This window comes from Echiichthys vipera, assembly GCF_963691815.1.
Source record: "Echiichthys vipera genome assembly, chromosome: 17".
NCBI lineage: Eukaryota > Metazoa > Chordata > Actinopteri > Perciformes > Trachinidae > Echiichthys > Echiichthys vipera.
The window spans coordinates 14,853,925-14,872,974 of record NC_139842.1 but is presented as its reverse complement, the minus strand read 5'-3'; the positions used below and the strand labels follow the sequence as shown (position 1 = coordinate 14,872,974).

General features: G+C 41.3%; 3 protein-coding genes across 9 annotated transcripts in view; 2 read left to right on the top strand and 1 right to left on the bottom strand.

The window, feature by feature from the left end:
* dnm2a (dynamin 2a) overlaps positions 1–10,102 on the bottom strand; it is a 29,766-nt gene extending 19,664 nt beyond the window's left edge. For all 7 annotated transcript variants that reach the window (XM_083931613.1, XM_083931611.1, XM_083931610.1 and 4 more), the window contains exons 1-7: positions 9,654–10,102; positions 3,243–3,316; positions 2,864–3,013; positions 1,878–2,081; positions 1,394–1,492; positions 1,156–1,316; positions 925–1,067 (exon numbers count right to left, since the gene is read on the bottom strand). In XM_083931613.1, coding sequence (XP_083787739.1) covers positions 925–1,067; positions 1,156–1,316; positions 1,394–1,492; positions 1,878–2,081; positions 2,864–3,013; positions 3,243–3,316; positions 9,654–9,814 — 992 coding nt within the window. In that variant the 5' untranslated portion in view covers positions 9,815–10,102. The remainder of the gene's footprint in view (positions 1–924; positions 1,068–1,155; positions 1,317–1,393; positions 1,493–1,877; positions 2,082–2,863; positions 3,014–3,242; positions 3,317–9,653) is intronic.
* Positions 10,103–11,179: 1,077 nt separating this feature from the next.
* Positions 11,180–15,061, top strand: qtrt1 (queuine tRNA-ribosyltransferase 1; the record flags this gene model as incomplete). Its single annotated transcript, XM_083931827.1, has 9 exons — positions 11,180–11,467; positions 11,571–11,639; positions 11,754–11,892; positions 12,001–12,195; positions 13,104–13,242; positions 13,340–13,415; positions 13,508–13,617; positions 14,243–14,327; positions 14,773–15,061. The coding sequence occupies 9 exons, from the start codon at positions 11,180–11,182 to the stop codon at positions 14,923–14,925; spliced, it is 1,254 nt and encodes a 417-aa protein (XP_083787953.1). The 3' UTR covers positions 14,926–15,061.
* Positions 15,062–17,063: 2,002 nt separating this feature from the next.
* Positions 17,064–19,050, top strand: part of kcnt2b (potassium sodium-activated channel subfamily T member 2b) — a gene marked incomplete at its 5' end in the record, with an annotated part of 38,442 nt that continues 36,455 nt past the window's right edge. Inside the window, one exon of the mRNA XM_083931421.1 lies at positions 17,064–17,152. Within this exon, the coding sequence (XP_083787547.1) occupies positions 17,064–17,152 (89 nt within the window). The remainder of the gene's footprint in view (positions 17,153–19,050) is intronic.

Sequence of the window (19,050 nt, the reverse complement as noted above, 5' to 3'; positions counted from 1 at the left end):
GTCCCAGGGCAGCTGTGACGACTATCGTCGTTTACCACCACCATGTATGGTTTTGTGAATGAATGGAACCTGGACTCTATAAAGCGCCTTGAGTACTGCAAAAGGCACTATATAAATCCAATCCATTAAAAGCAATGATCTCAGTTTTTCTTGATTTAACTGAAGGATATTTTGGGTTGTCCAATTTTTGACTTGCTCTAAACAGTGACATAATGACTCTATTGGACTGCAGTCAACTGGAGACAGTGCGAGAAATATCTGTGTTATGTCATCTGCATAACTATGATAGTTGACATTGGAATTCTGCAGAATTTGACCCAAAGGCAGCATATATTGGTTGAACAGAAGGGGTTCAAGGACTTACCCGAGGAACAGAGGTTTCTGTTCTCACATCACAAATTTTGCTGTCGCTATTTACCAATTTATTTTATTTCGTGTATTTTACCAGTTTAGTTGTGTTTATTTACCAAAACTGGTAATAGATACGCAAATCAGCATGGCATAGTTGGGCTCGGTGCGGCCAAAAGTACTAATGGAAAAGCCCTATGAGATGTTTCAGTGCACTTAACCTCAATACTATAAATTGTTTAGCTTCATTAGCAGACTCACTACTCAGCGAGTTATGCAAGGGTATTAATGTTGATGTCACAACCTCTAGGCACAAAATTAAAACTATTATTTGCTGCTTAAGTGCTGTATAAATTAAAATATGATACAGTCAAAAACAGCCTTCATTTTACCAGCATTGAGTTACACTGTTTTCATGAAACCCTTGAGTTATTACAAATATCTGCTTTCAGGCGCAGTAGCCCTGTTCAGTTGGCATCCAATATGGCTGCCACAAGTTATATCACCCTCAAAATCTGCTATAAATACGTCATGTATGCTGCATTGTAATGAGCAGCAATAGTCAAATGCACTCACTGCAACAAGGCCTTGGTCTTGCGTGTTGGGTCATCTGGACGGAAGTTCTTGTACTCTTCCACCTCCTTCTCCAGGGAGAGAAGCTGACTTTGCAGCTTACTGCGCAGACCAGGCAGAGTGTCCCTAATGTGGTTGGTCAATTGCTAGAGATAAACAGAGGCAGTACTATTATTTTAGAGAATCAATAGCAATTATATTTTACAATTTATGAACAAACAATTGAGAGCAGACCTGGTTGAGTGTCTTTTGTAAATGTGGTGTTCCCATACGCTCTGCCATATGTCTGTAGCCAGGGTGGGACAAAAAGAACTTCCTCTCTGCAGCCATAGCAGCGCCAATGTCTTTTTTCCCATCAATGTCTTTCTGACTGCGGTTCACAACACCAATGTAGCCTACACACAACAACACAAAGTCACTCTAGAGTCAAAAATCAAGTCTTTGAATGTGTTGTTGTTTGTATAATCCTCACCTCTACGCAGTGGCAGGAGTTTATTTTCTAAGATTTCCTTTGCATCTGTTCCTTCGTCCATCAGGTCCAGTTTTGTTATAACACCAATGGTACGCACACCTGCACAAAATTATAGTGTAACTACAGTTAATCAATTCAAAGTGATGTATCTCAGACACTTCATATCATGCAATGTTTTTTGTTATTATGCCTTTGATGCCTTTATTTGGATGGAACAGCTGAAGGTTGACAGGAAATGGGAGCGAGGGAGAGAGGCAACATGCAGCAAAGGGCCACAGGTGGGAGTCCAACCAGGGTCGCTGCTGTGAGGACTTCTAGCCTCTGTATCTAGGGCGCCTGCGCTAACCAGTGAGCCACCGGGCACCCCATCTCGTGCAATGTTTAACGTTATTTTACAGTTTCATGGGATAGCTTATGAAAGTGTTACATTGTGTTTGAAGGCCTGCCCTTTGACATCTAAATTACTAGACAGTTACATGCTTACCCTGTGGGTCCACCTCCTTGGAGATCTTCAGAGCATCTGAGTTGGCCAGGTCAGTGTTGGCAGGGGTGACAGCCAGGATCAGACAGCTCTCCTTGGTGATGAACTGCATCAGCATGTCCCTGATCTGATGCTCGATGTCTACGGGCTGGTCTCCAACGGCAACCTTAGTCATTCCCGGAAGGTCGATCAGGGTCAGGTTCAGCACTGAGTCACATGAATGGAGAGAAGTCATAAAAGAAGATGGGAAATGCAAATAAGATTATTTTTCCATCGGCTGAGTTCAGGTAAATAATCCTGAGTGCAGAACCTAAAATAATCCTACATCATTTTTAACAAAGCAGTATGTCTGGTTTTATATGACATATCATTAACTCAAGCTTTGATTTGAGTGGAAACACAGCTAGTGATGGATGTGAGGCGAACAGATGTTTGATTAATCAAGAGCATTCTCAATAAAAGGGCAGTCACTGTGTTGGCATACAACAAGTCCTATTCATAGTGTTTGCATGGCAGGATAAAGTATTGCATGTGTCAACTTAGTTTTCCTGCCTTTTCATAAAACATCAGACATCTACACCATCAGCCTCAATCTTACATGTTAGTTGTTGTCTGTGGTGGTAGGGGGACTTTCATCTTGCACGTGAGACACTTGAGTAGGCAGAATTTTAAGTTTAATTTGTCGGTTGTATTACTTCATGAACACAGAAACACTATTGTTTTATTACTTACATGTGTCACATCTACTTGAATAAATAAACCTTTTTTTGGCATACCAAGATATTTCCCTAAATTTATTTCATACAATTGTGCTTTTATAATCTAATACAAGCAGAGATATTAAAACGGATAGATACCACAGTATAAACAGTAAGGGAAATCTCTGATGGTTGACAAATTGTCTTGTCATTGTAACATCCAAATGTAGTTTTCATAAGAGCCGTGTTGTGATGACATTGTGTGTCTTTTGCAATAAGACTTGCAATTACCATTTGGGGAGTAGACCCTCAGGTTAATGGGAATGGGAGAGATGCCTTTATTGGAGCCAGTTATCCTGTCGGTCTCTGCCTCAATTTCTGCTCGCACCTCATCAAAATCCACAAACTTCTTCCCTTTGCAGTGCAGGAATTCAGCATATTCTACACAAAGGGGAAAAGTGACGGACACAAGGGAAGGGTGGAGGGAGAGAAATGGACAAAGACAAAGACAGAGCAAGAAAAAAGAAAAAGAGAATATTACATTAAAGAGATGAAGGCAGCAAATAGCAGACAGTGAGCTTAGCTTGAGGCACTGTGACAGAGAGGCCATGTGCAGGGCATTGATGAAAGGAGACTGAGATGTGGCTGTGCACAGGACTGGTACACTCACCTGCTTTATTGTTGACCAGCTGCAAAATAAGAGGTCTACGGGTAACAATGCCGTTTCCACGTGGAAGAAAGTCCCTGAGGGCGAGAGACAGACAGAGGAAGCAAAACATCAATACCAGAATTGTACAGAGTAAAATGAAAGGAGGAAAATCAAAACAGTGGGGAGCATGTTGGGTAAATAGGAGAGGCTCAGGACCAAGACAGACAAAGCAAGAGAAAGACAGAAAGAAAGATTGATTATTCATTAAACTCAATGTCCTTTTCCCCACAGCGTGGCCTCTGGTAAATTGATGGACACAGGGGAATTTCACGCCTCCAACTTGTCTCATAACAAATCAAATGTGACAAATTCATTTTCTCTCATCATTAGAGCTTAAGAGATCAATTCATTCACACCTTTCCCACCGTAAGAGTGGGTAAAATCCACCCTAAAATAGAAGTCACAGATGGTTTATCGACAATATTCTACACTTCAGTCCACTTTTGATTTATGAATATGAACAAGTCTCTCCTTATTGCTGAACTAAACAGACTGTAATGATAATGTCATCTAAGGACATATCCTAAAGACAGTGAATAATGGAACAACTTATATGATACAAGACAAACAAACTTCTACACACAATAAACAATTTTGTGATCACAAAAATATTTTCTTTTGCTGCAGCAACTTGGAAATGGCTGCTGGTTCACATGTAGTGTTTATGGACAATGTTTCAATAACAATTGTATACCTGTTCAGTTGCCTGACAAAAGAAAAATATGTTAATTTAAACTACTATATAGTGAGTTAGGAGCATTAAAGCACAGTATAGGTGACCACAGGGCACATGACACTGAAAGGCTGTGTAACTGTCCGATTTTACAACACAGCTGTTGTCATTAACCTGTATTCATGTTGATTTTGTCAGATAACATAGCAACCATTAAATCATGTTCTGATTTGGTCAGCTGGGCTGTCTGTTCCAATCTTTACCAGATTTTGGCAGTGAGTAGCAAGTTTTACTGCCTGCTAACTGAAAAGAGATTTAGCCAATGTTCAGGTGTTTTGAGAAGGTCCACCTGCAGCCCGTAGCAGCTCACGCAGCGTCTACGTCACGCTTACCTTATCCTGTCACCCTAGCCCTAAACATAGCCAAAGGGCGCACTGTGTGAGGTGCTACAGGCCATAGCTAGACCATATTTGTTGTGGACGAAGGTGTATAAAAATGACCTGGAAACACTCATTTCGAATTTGGGGTGAATGTTATTCATGCCTGGAATTGCTTTTTCATTTTAATTCTGATTCAGGGTGAATTCATCCTTTGTTGTTGACATTTTGTAATGTGGGTGTTTTTCAATTGATGAATTTGTTACCTGTTGCTCACTTTACTGCCTGTTCCAAGGCAAGGCCCATGGTTTCGGCTAGCCACTGTTAACTTTCGTGTGCACCCAGGCTGTGTCAATACAATATCACCCATGATAACGCCTTAACCACACGAGCCTCAGGCCTGAGACTTTGACATTGTCTTACTATGTGCACATTCTTAACTACAAATAATGTGGTGTGATTACACAACGTAATGCATTTTCACAAAGCATGAAATGACCGTATATAAACATGGGCAAGTACTATTGGTGCAACGGTGCATTACTGAGACACCAACAATGAGACCTTTTTCACAGTTGGCTTGTTTGTTCCTCTTACTGTGACAGGGTACCTGAAGAATTTTTAATCACATGACCAAAGTTGCTTTGTCAGCCCTCAGATTAGGCTCCTCCCCCAAGTCGTCTGCACTCCCCTCCCAATTCTGAAGGCCCTTCATGCTCCACAAACATGCTACATCTGGTGGTAATCACCAGCCCCAGTCCTGGAACAATCATAGCAGAGCATGTCACTAACCCACATTCTCCTTTTCCTGCCTACTGCCAGACCTACAGGCCTGGGGGGACTATGGCGATGCTCAGCCTGCCTGCTGACTCCAGACTGTAAGCAATGTGTCAGCCACAGGACAGGAGAAAAGAGAGGAGATGACATACTACATACTGCCTGCTATTCCCAAACTGTAGTGATGTGGTGAAACAGTGGGGAACATCCTGGATGTTCCTTACATCAGCAGAAATCCACAGGTCTGTGGTTCAGCACTGGTGCTGTGTCATGCACATTATGTGAAGCATGCAGGCATTTGTTCCCACAGCGGACGGACAGTATAGAAAGCTCTGGATGAGGACTGAGAGTGAGGGAGATAGAGATAAAGAACAAAGTGACTAAAGGCTGAGGGAAAGGACACTAAACAGACATGGAGAATGGTGAAGCTGCTGAGAGGTCACATCAAGAATGACCTCTTTAAGAAACTGCTACTGATGCATCTCTGCAGTTACAGGGGACTCAATTCAAACGGTGTCTCATTGGCTCTAGAAGTTGCAACTGGTTAAGGATTCCCAGCAAATAAATAAAAAGTCAATAAAGTTTTTTTTCAAAAAGAAAGCAAAAAAGTTCACATGTTCACAAATGCTCTTTTGAGAAGACGTAACACAGTAACACAACAGCAAAATTGTACCAGTCAGTCTTTGCAGAGAGAATTGGATGACAGCAGAGGCATAATGAAAAGAAGCAAGAGGGCAGGATTCCATTATTGATGGGCTGTAAATGATAGACGAGGCTGAGCAGATTGTGTATCATTTCATGCATTATGGATGGCCAAGCAAAAAGCATCAGTCTGTGAGTCCACCCCCCCCCCCCCCCCCTCTATTACAAGAGAAAGCAAAAGCAGAGAGTAGGGCAGGGAGAGATGAGGAGAGCCAACTCCCCTCCCCTGCCTGCGTGCCCTGACAGCCTCTGCCTAGGACAAACTGGCAGAGCAACTCTGAGGAGCCACAGCCCTCAGCTGATCCTCCTTTTCCTCGATTCTACAGAGGCCTGGCAGGGCTCTCTTTTAGAGATGGAAATCAGTGTGTGAAACTCTGAGGTTGTAGTATGCTCTCACAGGAGGGTGAAGTACACAAAATGTGTTTGTGGTGCTGTGGGACTTATCCCATGGGTCTCTGGTGTGGCAACGAACGTATAATTATGGCTACCCACATTCCCGCACCACATTCTGTCACTGTGGGTACCAAGAAGCATCACTAGGCAGCAAAACGTTTTCAGACACTACCAAAATCCAACTGCCGGGTGGAAAATCATTTTGCTCTCTGTCTCTTGACTGTATGTATTTCTTGTATTACACCAAAGCATCCAGACATTTCTGTTCAAATTATTTTATGTATCCAGAGAACGTCCACTGCTACAATGCAAGGCATTAAATTGATGCTAAAACTCATCAAATAGGCTTTAATAATGGTCATGTTTTGGTAGAGGTGGGACAGCAAGACTGAAACATGTTATTCTTTATGGACAAACACCGTTTTTAAATAATATCTCATACAGCTTAGGACAACTATTCCAACACTTCACTCCTAGTTGCTCAGTAGTCTACTTGTTACAGATCTGATAACAACCTCCACCCAGTCCAGCTTGCTGTGATAGATATGACGCCTTCACTCCCCGCTGGGACAATGACATCGCATCACAGCCAAAAATTGAGAAATGCTACTTGTTTCTGAACTGAAAGTTATTTATGATCCAATAAGGCATATATCAAACTGCAAACAAGTAAAACAATACTGATAAGTTGTTGTTTTTTTTAAAAGTTCCCATATATTGCATGTATTTTACGGATCTATTTGGTTTTGTCACTAGCCAGTATGCAGTATGCCCCATGAATTGAATGCAGTCACTACTGTTGTTAATACTTACACCTGCGTGTCTCATGAGAAAGGTGTATTAAATGCTTGTCACCAAATGTATAGGTTAAATGGTTTTGTTGTAATATATTCAGAAAATACTCAAACTGTCAGCAAAATGTAGGGTCCCTCATTAAGTTGCCTTGATGCAAGCCTAAACAAAGTAACAACACACAAACACACATGGCCCTACCAAGAGACAGGCACATTGACTAACACAAGAGGCTCTTGAGCCAGAGTGATTTGATTAGCTTCTTCCCAGCAAAGTATGCAGACCAGCCAGCCGGTGTGTTAACAAACTTGGAGGGTACAGAGGCACAAATCACATCAACAAGATGGGTCACACAGGACAGCAAGCAATCTCAATCCATTGGTTAAAAAAGGACTATGACAACTGAAAGACATTGCATTAAATATGGTCTAGCTCCAATTTCCCCCATCTGATCATGACATCAGCAGTGAGTTCAGGTGGGAAATAAGCAGCATTTATGCTCTGAGTCTGAGTCATGCAGTCTATGTGTGAAATTTTCCTTTGTTGTTGGTGCCGCAAAAAGAGAAAAGGATTATTTTCATGCCTGGGGGGGCACAGGGATAATGCCAGGCTTTCACACACACAACATGCACATCACACACACCAAAGAAAGAGACCATTGCTGGCAGTAACAGTAACTCGGTGCTCATGGTTAAAGACTGCTGTCACCTTAGAGAATTTGCTAATCAATTATTGTTCAACACTAAACACTCATGGTTATGTGCAACAGATGACTGAACATGGTATTGGGATTAGGTACCGGCTGCTCCTGAGCTCAAACAAGCCCTTAGATCAACAATGAGTCACCTCTACATTAGCGGGCCTGTTGCTATAGTGATATGCAGCACCTCTTGAGTGCTTCCAGGTTAAAGCAAGACTCGACTTTGTAGTGTTTGACTTTTCTACTGTTCCACCTTGTCTGACCTAAAATTCACCTACACAACAGCAAAAGGCAAACAGAGTAGCAGCTGTAACTTTTATGTTTGTCTAGAAAGACGGTAAACACTAAAGTGCACCACTCACATACTACAAGTGTGCGCATGCCATACCAGTCCTGTCAACGGGCAGGAGTGAGGGGCCTGCACAAGCAGTAAAATTGAGGTCACCATGAAAAGTCTCATGTTAATTACAGCCGATATGTGTCAAGTACTGTCACCGTGCAAAGTCCCATTCATTTGAATTAATGTGCACCAAGTGGTAGTCTAATCTGTGTGTGCGTTCTTGCCTGAGAGCAGTTACAACATGCTCACGCCAGTGTGTTTATAACCGAAGGTGGCATGTCTGCATGCCATCGTAACAGCAAATGTACTTCCTCTTCTCTGCCCGCTGGCCTGTGTGTATGTGTGTGATTGTGCGATCCCTGTATGGGTTGGGTTACACACACACAGACACACTGGGCGTCTCTCAATGGGGTGGAAACCTGCTAAACAAGCTGCTTTAGGGAGAGCTTGTTTTGTTTCTTTATCTGTAGGGTGATCATTGCTGATGTTGGAGAGAACAACAGGACCAGCCTGTTTAGGACGACAGGACCGGCCTACTGAGGAGCAATGTTGCTTAACCTTCACAACCACAGAGAATGAGGAGACATCAGTCGTATTTCCTTCATTTCTAACCCTTTAGTCAAAAACAGTACGAGAAGAGGAAGAAGGTGAGGGAAGTTGTGTCTCGTTTGTAAGAACTTTGACAAAAGACTGTGTGCACTGTGCACTAAGGTCAAAAACCATGCATTGTATACCATACAGTGGATGTAAATTCAGCTGAAAAAGCCACATCCCTAGGCAAGGGAGGTGGCTCCAATAACATGTTTGTACTCCCACATCTGAAGGAATAAACATATTGATCTAACAACAAACTGCTGTTATACTAATAATACCAATTACTGCTAGTAATAATAAAACTCCCATCAACAGCTGTGAGCTACAGACAAAATAACAATTATTGGTAGATGCAAATCCTGTAGGACTTTCTGGGTGGGGCATGGAAACCACCACAGGATGAATAGATTGCAAAACCAAATCATCTGCACCGTGATTTAATGCAAAAGAAGTGCCACAGTGTGCACTATGTAGACTCAAACATTACTTGACGCCATTCTTTATAAAGGTCTTAGTTTGTCATGTTCAAAATGTCAGGGTATAAAGGGGAAACCAGGTACAAAATAAATTGATTGACAGTTTTAACAGGGCATAAATACTGGGCAAAGCATTGACAAAAACCCAATGAAGCAAAGGGCATGTTTTCTGTCTTACTTTTATACCCATCATCGTTTGAACATTTTCTTGTTTTAAAAACTAGGAAAGTCTGCACCTATGTACACACACCCTAGGCACACAAAAACGTGTAAGTTTTCCACCGGGCAACTGGTTTGTAAAGGGCGTATGTAGGATACGTCAAGTGGAGGAACCTGCAGCAAATTTACGTCAAGTGCGTAACTAGCTAAATATTGACGTAACGTTCTGGTAGAGTAGCCAACGGTCGCTTGTATTTTAAAACAACTCGTACCTGCTGGATAATTACAAACACAGCTTGATAATGTGAGACTGAACAAGAAATAAGAGAAACTTTAAGATGATTGAAAAACGTTTAGTTTAATTAGCCATAATAATCACTTAAACTTACCTGCCAACAAAATTTTCCAAGACTGAGCTTTTCCCAGCGCTCTGTCCGCCGACCACAGCGATCTGAGGAAGGTCTAAATTACAACTCTGACCGATGGAGCTGAAGGCATCTTGAAGCTTGTTGATCAGGGGAATCAGGTCTTCCATGCCCCGGTTCCCCATGGCTTCGTTAGCTCGGAGAGAGCCCCCTTCAACACAACGTAAACCAGAGCCTTGACGCTAGCCGCCGCGCCGACTTAGCTGGGTAACGTTAGCTTTTTAGCAGAAGGGTGCTCTCGGGTTACTCTGAAGTGTAGAGTTCAGGCTTTTATCCTCTCCTTTGAACACTTGAGCGGTTAACGGCAATGCAATTCACACTTATATCATTTCGTGTTCTTTTAAGCGCATTAATTGAATACCCAAGTCAGTCGACACGGACGGAAAAACTCGCAAAACAAAACTTCCTCTACACCAAACAGCATCCGGTGAGAGGAGACGACATCCGATCGAAACCGGTGAGTTTAGACCCGCCCCCTTGTCTGCAAAATCCACAGATTCTATTGGCTGATTTTTCTGCCTCTCAACCAAATTCCAACTACTCACTCTCACAAGAGAACATATTGTTTGGTGTCATTGTGTATGGAGACCTAAACATGACTGAAGTCCCAATAAATAAATGTAAAAATAAATAAAGACATGAATAAATAACGAAATGCTGAAATAAATGAATAAATCAATGCATGAATAAATGGGACCTCCTACCTCATTAATATATGCAAACAGAATTAAATAAATAAATGTAAAGCTTTTAATTTATTTTTTATTATTTTTTATACATGATTAATTTAAGCATTTATTTATTATTTATATTTAATTTAATTATAAATGTATTAATGCATTTATCCATTCATTTATTTATTACAGCATTTATTTGTTAATTTGTTTATTTCTGTATGTGTTTATTTTATTACTGTTATTGTATTTTGCTGTATTTATTGAAACATTATTTCTTTATGTATTTATTTATTTTTTAAACTTAGGTCATGTTTAGTCCTCCATAATTATGAAACACATTAAGAGTAACTTGATATTGAACAATATGATACTTGTGGCAGTGTTTTTCATCCATGCCTCCAAATGAAGGAAAACAAAGCCTCTTTTTCTGTGTATGAGGATATCTAGCATCTACAAACTAGTTTAGATTAATTATCATTAATTACTTATTTATTCTCACTGTTATTTTTTTCTATTCGCTTTCATTTATTACATGTTATTTTTTATGCAGTTTAAGTTATCCTTTTAATCTAGTGTGCCTTGTATGTATGCTGAGACTTAAATGTGTTCCTATGTTTTCCATGCCATGATATTGTAAATTAATTTCTTCTCAATAAAAAAATGCTGCCTGTCTCCAAAGCTAACAGTCTGATTGGATATTCAAAAGGGCGTGTTCTTCGACTCTTAACAAATCGCTCGTTTCTCATTGGTCAAAGCGATTATCAATATGCAGCCCCCCCCCCCCCCCCCCACACGTCACGTGTTCACTGCAACATGGCCGCTACCACAGTGTGTGAATGCGTTGCGAATACTTCAGAAAACAGCATGTCCCTCAAGAAAGCTCTATCTGCAGCTTCTCCCCTCACTCTGAGAGTCGTTGCTGAGTGTCCAGTGACAAAAGCAAGAGCTTGTGATCTAATGCTGCCACATTTTGCCGTCAGCACCCCGGTTTTCATGCCTGTGGGTACTCAGGGGACCCTGAAAGGAATCACTGTGGATCAGCTGGAGGGTCTTGGTTGTCAGATTTGTCTTGGAAACACATACCACCTTGGCATGAGACCGGTAGGCAGCTCTGCAATAATAGCAGTACAGTTTTTCGATTCAGTTTACTTTAATAACTTTCTTTTGTGAATGTGTTTTTCCATCTCAACTCTACTGCCTGCAGGGGCCAGATCTGATAGAGAAAGCCAATGGTTTACATGGATTTATGAACTGGAAGAGAAATCTTTTAACTGTGAGTGTAACTCTCCTACATGAATCATAGGACTGTATCTAATATATAAAACTACAAGATGTATGTGATTAGCTCTGTGTTGAAATCGTTTGTGTCACTCTTCTCTGCTTACAGGACAGCGGGGGGTTTCAGATGGTGTCTCTCGTTGAGCTCTCGGAGGTCACTGAGGAAGGAGTGAAGTTCAAGTCCCCCTATGATGGCAAAGAAATCCTCTTAAGTCCTGAGAAATCCATCTGTATACAGAACAGTCTGGGTCTGTAAAGAGTAAAATAATTTAAATCAGCGTTAGAGACTCGCACCTCCACCTCAATTTCCCAGTAGCTAAAAGACAGCCTCTCCATGTTTCCCTGTGTTCTTCCAGGGTCAGACATCATGATGCAGCTGGATGATGTGGTAAGCAGTACTGTGACAGGACCACGGGTGGAGGAGGCGATGCACAGATCCATTCGCTGGCTGGATCGCTGCATTGCAGCCAATAAAAAGCCAGACAAACAAAACCTTTTTGCCATCATCCAGGGAGGGCTGAATGCAGAGCTGCGCAAGACCTGTCTAGATGGTAAAAAAAAATCCTGCTCTGTGGTGATAATTTTTGTACTTTTGATTACCAACCTCTGTCGCAGTATATCCTTGGATCATATTATAAGAAAACGTCATGTTTCTCTCTGTACCACATATCATTGAATGTTAATTAACCTTTTAAATGCTGATCCAACGAGGAAGTATGTGTGAATCAAACAGTTTGCAGGCAGCTCAGATAGCAACAGTCTTGCTCAAAGTATCAGGGAATCAAGAAAGTTACTGTCAAATTTAAAGAGCGGAATAATAGAAATCTGCATTTTCTGCATATAAGGAAGGCTGCTCCTGCCCAAGTGTAGGACCAACAGGCTCAAGAACTCCTTTTTCCATCAGGCCATCATCCTCTACAACTCCATATTGGGGGGGGGGGGAATAAAGAGGACAGAAGGGAAGGAGTGGTAGCCACTCACTGTGCAATGAATAAGCTACTCTTACATACCTGGGCACTTATCTTCTTCTTTTTTGTGCAAGAACTTTATCCACCACTTAAGTGCAATCATTTAATGTTGCTGCTCATTTCTGTCATATACAGTCATGCATACTTTATCTTATACATTTCCTCTACAGTTAACTTATCTGATTTCATTTTCTGTGAATTTTCTTTTGACCTGTATTCTTACATCTACCTCATATATATTTGACTAAGAGTTTATTGCTTACTGTTTATCGTTTTTTTTTTTCTTTCTGTATTTATATAGCGGAGAGTTTATTGGTGATCCTATACTGTATTTTTTTTTTTTTATACGTCCCTTGTGTTTTTGTAAGGTGCTGGAATCTCAATTTCCTTGCGGGAGTCATCCCAAAGGATCAAATAAGAGAAGTCTAAGTCTAAAACAGAAATGCACTCTGATGGTCAGTGCTCAAACTTTACTTATCCCCTTCCTGCAGAAATGACTCAACGTGATGTCCCTGGTTTCGCCATCGGAGGCCTGAGTGGAGGAGAGGAGAAGAATGACTTCTGGCGGATGGTCACATTGAGCACTGACTACCTGCCAAGAGAAAAGCCTCGATACCTCATGGGTGTGGGGTACGTTATGCCTAAATATCTCATGAGAGCTGTTGTGCTTGTGTACTTTGTCTTTAAAAATTGACATAAGCGTGCGTATGATCCTCATGTGCTGCAGGTATGCCGTGGATTTGGTTGTGTGCGTAGCTCTCGGTTGTGATATGTTTGACTGCGTGTTCCCCACCCGCACTGCAGTAAGCTCTCTTTACCGCACAAACTGATAATCAATTTTTAATGATATATTTCACAGGATTTTGTTTCATATCGTCATGTTTTTTCCCCGCAGAGGTTTGGTTCTGCCTTGGTGCCTTGGGGCTCTCTCCAGGTAAAACAAAAGCAGTATGCCAAGGACTTCCAGCCCATAGACCCAGACTGCCAGTGCCCCACCTGCAAGAGGTAAGTCAGGGAATAAACAAAAAAATCACGGCAGGCGTTTCGGATCACATGAATAAATCCTGTTGTTTTCTAAAGCACTGAAGTGCCCAAATAGACTTTGATTTGACTTGTTTTCCCAGCAGTTAATTACTTCTTTTTTGGTATAAAAGAGGGGTGGGTCAGCGATACAAAATTACCTCAATCTGTGCATTTGTTTTTAGTTCATGCTTCATGTATTTTTATGATGTAATGTATCTGCAATAAAACACCAGAATGGATTTGCAGCTCCCTTCAGTGATTGCTTTGAAATCACTTGGCTCACAAACAATAGGCAGTTTCTGTCAGTGCTGCAATTTGGTGCCTGGTGTTTAGACATTTTGTGCCGCATACATGTTGTAAAGCTTCATTACTGGAAGAATTATGTACACTGGAGATTAAAATTAGAGAACAAGTTATTATTACTTCATTTATTCTGAAATGTTGTTATTCTTTATTGTTCAGAATTTGATAGAATATTAGCTGTGACTATACCACTGCTGTAATAGCATTTTTTTTAAACAAACAACCAAGGCCCTTCAACAGAAGCCTTTCATTTATTTAGTTTTTATATATACCGGTGTATATATATGCCTGTTTTCTGTTTCAGACATAGTCGGGCTTACCTCCATGCTCTGTTCAAGAGTGACACTGCAGCCATGCATCACATCACCATCCACAACATTGCCTACCAGGTCAGTATTGGAAATGGTTCTTAGCCTGAACAACAACCAAAACTATTTTACCTCTTAACTAAATACTTTCCCTTAAAGAAAATGTGTTTTTTATGAGAAGTAATTGGAACAAAGTGGCAAGTTTTTTGTTGCACTCATTATAACTTCCACTGTCATTGTTGTAGTAATTTGTAGAAAGTGTGTGGAGAGGGCACAAAATGAGAGAGAGAGCGAGAGAGAGAGAGAGAGAGAGAGCGAGAGAGAGCGAGCGAGAGAGAGCGAGAGAGCGAGCGAGAGAGAGCGAGAGAGAGCGAGAGAGAGAGAGAGAGAGAGAGAGCGAGCGAGAGAGAGCGAGAGAGCGAGAGAGAGAGAGAGAGAGAGAGAGCATATGTCCCCTTTCAGCCTGCCACTGGAGAGCAATAATCACATTATTTTTCTTCCATTAATCAAACGTTTCTCTTTGCAGCTCACCTTGATGCGCTCTTTGAGACAGAGCATTGTGGAAGGCCGCTTCCCTGAGTTCATTCAGATGTTCATGAAGAGAATGTTTCCCTCTCGTGACCAGTACCCCAGCTGGGCTGTGGACGCTCTGGCCTCCGTCAACGTTACATTGGACTAGAACTTGGCAACCGTCATGCTTTTTAATGGAGATATCAAACAGTGACTGAAAGATTTTATATCTTTTAAATTGCTTTTTTATGGTCGATTGTTTTCTACTCTTTGTCTATATTTGTATATTGCCTGTGTTGTTGGCGATGAAAATGGCTTTTGATCTGAAGGGATGAAGCCTGGTTGTCTTGTGCTTTACTCAGCCTCTGCAAATTGTCCTCAGAGTACACATTATGATAATGTGAGACTGAATGGGGTTTAAATGAGGTTTGAAACACATGAACTATCTCCTGATATGCTCAGACACTTTTTGTTGTTACCATGGCTACAGAGCTAGGCCTACCCACTGGAAATGAAATGTTTCGCCTTCCTGTCAACCTGGTATTTCATTTTTGCCAAAGGCACACAATTAATAAATGTATAATGTATCGTAGTGTTTTAACCTTCATCCCAACCGACTAGTACTTGTCAGATAAGTGTTTGAACAGCTGAGTGAATCTAGCTCACTACAGGTTGTGTGCTTGTGATGACCACCAGAGGGCAAAATAGACAGAGCAAAGTGACTATACAACTGTATATTTAAGTTTCTTAATAGGGTTAAGAACAATCCAACTGTCTCTAAGTAAAACTTCCATACAGTAAGATTATGCATATAAACTCAAATGTAGGAGTGCACAAAAACATTTATAAGCAGATTACTCACAAAGTAAAGTCAGCATCCATATAAATGGTAGTCTTCATCTTATCAACTGTTCAATAGCAGTGAATCCTTTTTGACCCTCTGAGTGAAGGTGTTGTTTTGAGCCAGAGGTGCTTCTTTATCAAGGCTGGGTAACCTGTGGGTGATTAATATTTATCACTGGAAGCTGATTTGAATAACATCTGTTGTCCTTGGCTTTGAGTCAACTGTCCTCTCAAGCACCACACTTGAATTTCATTATGGCTGTTGTTATAACCGCAGGCTTTTCACAATTAAACCGGTTAAATGTAATGACTGCAGGCAAACCAACAGTGTGGTACAACAAAATAAATGATCGGTTTGGTGCATAATAAGAGTAGGTTTCAAGTTTTTCAAACCTTAAACACGTGTTTGTTAATTAGTTAGAACAAGAGCTAACTGAAATAGTCACAGGGGGATTTGTGCTATAATTATTTACCTTTTGTCATTTTTCTTATAATAGCCCACATTCAGAGGAACTTCTAGTTTTGAATGTAATGGTTTGTTTTAAATGTATTGCAGGATTATGGTTCTTTTTTCTAGAATAGCTTCTGCTTCGACTGTGTATTTGGTTATATTTGGCTCATCGTGAGAGCAACAGTGCGTAGAACTCAATTGGTAAGCTTGCACTAAATAAATTGGATGGTGTCCTCGTGTATATTTCAGCAAGATATTTCCCAACATCTCATGTGCATCCTTAAACTGACCCTGATATAATATTTACTAGCTAGAAAAAAACATACTATTCTCCAAGCAGAAGAAAATACACATGCGGTCGTTTAGACTCACGACTGAGGGTCTCCCCGAAAGTGTGATTGACATTTATGTGCGACTGTTCAGGATTACAGAGGACAGTAGCCCATTATGCTCATATGCAGCGCAAATTCTGATGTTTTTTTTTTTTTTTTTACATTATTGTAGTTTTTTTTAATGTATGTTATGATTTTGTAACTGTTGGATTATTTTTTTTGTTATTCCTGAAATTAAAAGTCGTCGCATCAGAACACTACAGTCCCTTACGGCTCGTTACACATTTTCCTGCCAGTGCGTCCATGCAGAGCTTAGGCAGGGAGGATGCTGGTGTTGAGAGACAACCAGTTGCTTTCCAGCTGTCACAGTGGAAAAGTGGAGCCTCCCCTACGCACCGACGGTTGAACATCCTCGACCTGTTGCCTCGGTGGGAAGAAAGTAGAGCTGCGTTGTGACTGGTGCCAAAAAAACAGAAGTTGTAGACCCAGTTTTTTTATGTTTACGAGGGAGGTCGAAGACGTTGCCATGAGGTGTATCAATGTGCTCGTTCGTTTTTATCTACGTTTTGAATAGCAAAAGGAAGTGGAACGAAGTTGGTTTTGGAGGGTTCACCTCCTTGGTGTGGAGGTGCGATTTGCGGTGATATCTGTCTCTATCTCTGGGCTCTGAGGAGGAGGACAATGGTCGAACTGGAAAAGGAGGTTCTCCCGCTGCCACCTCGGTACCGGTTCCGAGACCTGTTGCTCGGGGACTGGCAGACAGACGACAGGTAAGGATGTAACAACTAGAATTTACGCACGGCGCACTGAATCCGTTGCGCATCTGTGCGCCATGAGAGCCTCGTATAATTTTGCGTATAAAGTACTCATTTGTTTTGCGTTTGCATTTTTCTACCTGTGGTCGGTGGTTCAGGTGAATGTGTTGTACCAGCTGGGGAGCGACGTTATGGAGGCTGCAACAGGTTTACTCGTTCCCGTGTGCGTGGAAACGACTGTTGCTATAATGTTGTAATTCAATATTATACCAGAAGCAAAATACTAATTAATTAATTAATCATACGAGAAATACAATTGGTGACATATTCATTCAGGACTATTTATTTCATTATTTCCATGTCGTGCATGTGGCGCATCTTCCATGTGAAACATTTGAAAAAAATCTTTGATGGCATCCACCAGGAAGGAAACGACGAACGAGCAAGTAGACCTACAGTGTGTTATCATATTTATGTTCTCCTTGTGCCATCATTTCTGAGATTTGCAGTGAACCCATCTGCCATTTGGACGGGCGATTTCAACTCGGTGCTTCAGTTACTGGCAATTAACCTTTGCTTACTCTCCTTACTAAACATTTGCAGGGCAGACGATTTGACATGCTATATGTTATGCATTGATTCATTTGGCTATTTCACTATTCTGTCTAATGAAAACCCTTAACCTCAATTTCATGCTTGGTGTCTCTTCTTGCTAAGGTGGAAATGAGGACCAAAACATAGCTTGTGGACTTGAGTGGGTGTTTTGAATCAGATACTTGGGGACAATTGCTATTGAAAACAGGGAAGAGATCAATCAATTCAGTGTTTGATAAGCTTCACCACACTGCTGCAAATTACCATAGATGCCTGCCTGCCAATAATGATTATTGAAACTATTGAGCATTGTCCCTTTTTTGTGAACACTCATATAATCTATCGGTATCCCTGACCTCTGGGTGCACAGCTGAAGCATAATCAGGCGCCCTCACTCTGGCCATGATATTTTGGCCTGCTGTAATTTTGTGAGCTATTGCCCAAGGACTAATGATTCTGAACCAAAGAAGTGTGACACCTGATGTTGCAGGGAGAGGGGGGTTGCTCCTTGTTTCCTGGAAATCCATGAGACACTAAAGATTTTTTTTAGGCCCCTCCTCTTCTGAAAGAGGTGAAGAAAAAATAAAAACAGTTGACAATGACAGATAATTTAAAAGCAAAACAAGTGTGACAGTGTGGTTGTAGTGGATTTGGTTTGGAGACTGCTGAGACAGTCTAAGAGGTGTGTGTGTGCGTGTGTGTGTGTGTGTGTGTGTGTGTGTGTGTGTGTGTGTGTGTGTGTGTGTGTGTGTGTGTGTGTGTGTGTGTGTGTGTGTGTGTGTGTGTGTGTGTGTGTGTGTGTGTGTGTGTGTGTGTGTGTGTGTGTGTGTCTAACAGATGGGCTGTAATCCCCTCTAAATACAAGTGTTTTCAGGGTTTTCCTGGTGATGATCACTTTAAGAGCTCTACAAAGAGTTTAAATTAAACTTGAGTGGGCTGCGTATGTTCCATTTATTTTGTCATTTTGCAAAGCTGCAATGTCCAGTGTACAAATGCTGCCTGTTTCATGTAGATCCTAATTATGAGCATTTGTATCTCAAAGTAGACATTTAGTCCTTTGTATCTCTGGTGTGTGTGTGTGTTTGTGTGTTTGTGTGTGTGTGTTTGTGTAAGTGTGTGTAAGTGTGTGTGTGTGCACGCGTATGTGTGCACGTGCGCGCGCGTGTGTGTGTGTGTGTGTGTGTGTGTGTGTGTGTGTGTGTGTGTGTGTGTGTGTGTGTGTGTGTGTGTGTGTGTGTGTGTGTGTGTGTGTGTGTGTGCCCGCACGCCTGTGTGTTTATGAGTATCTGCACAGATGCTTCATGAATAAACAACAATGA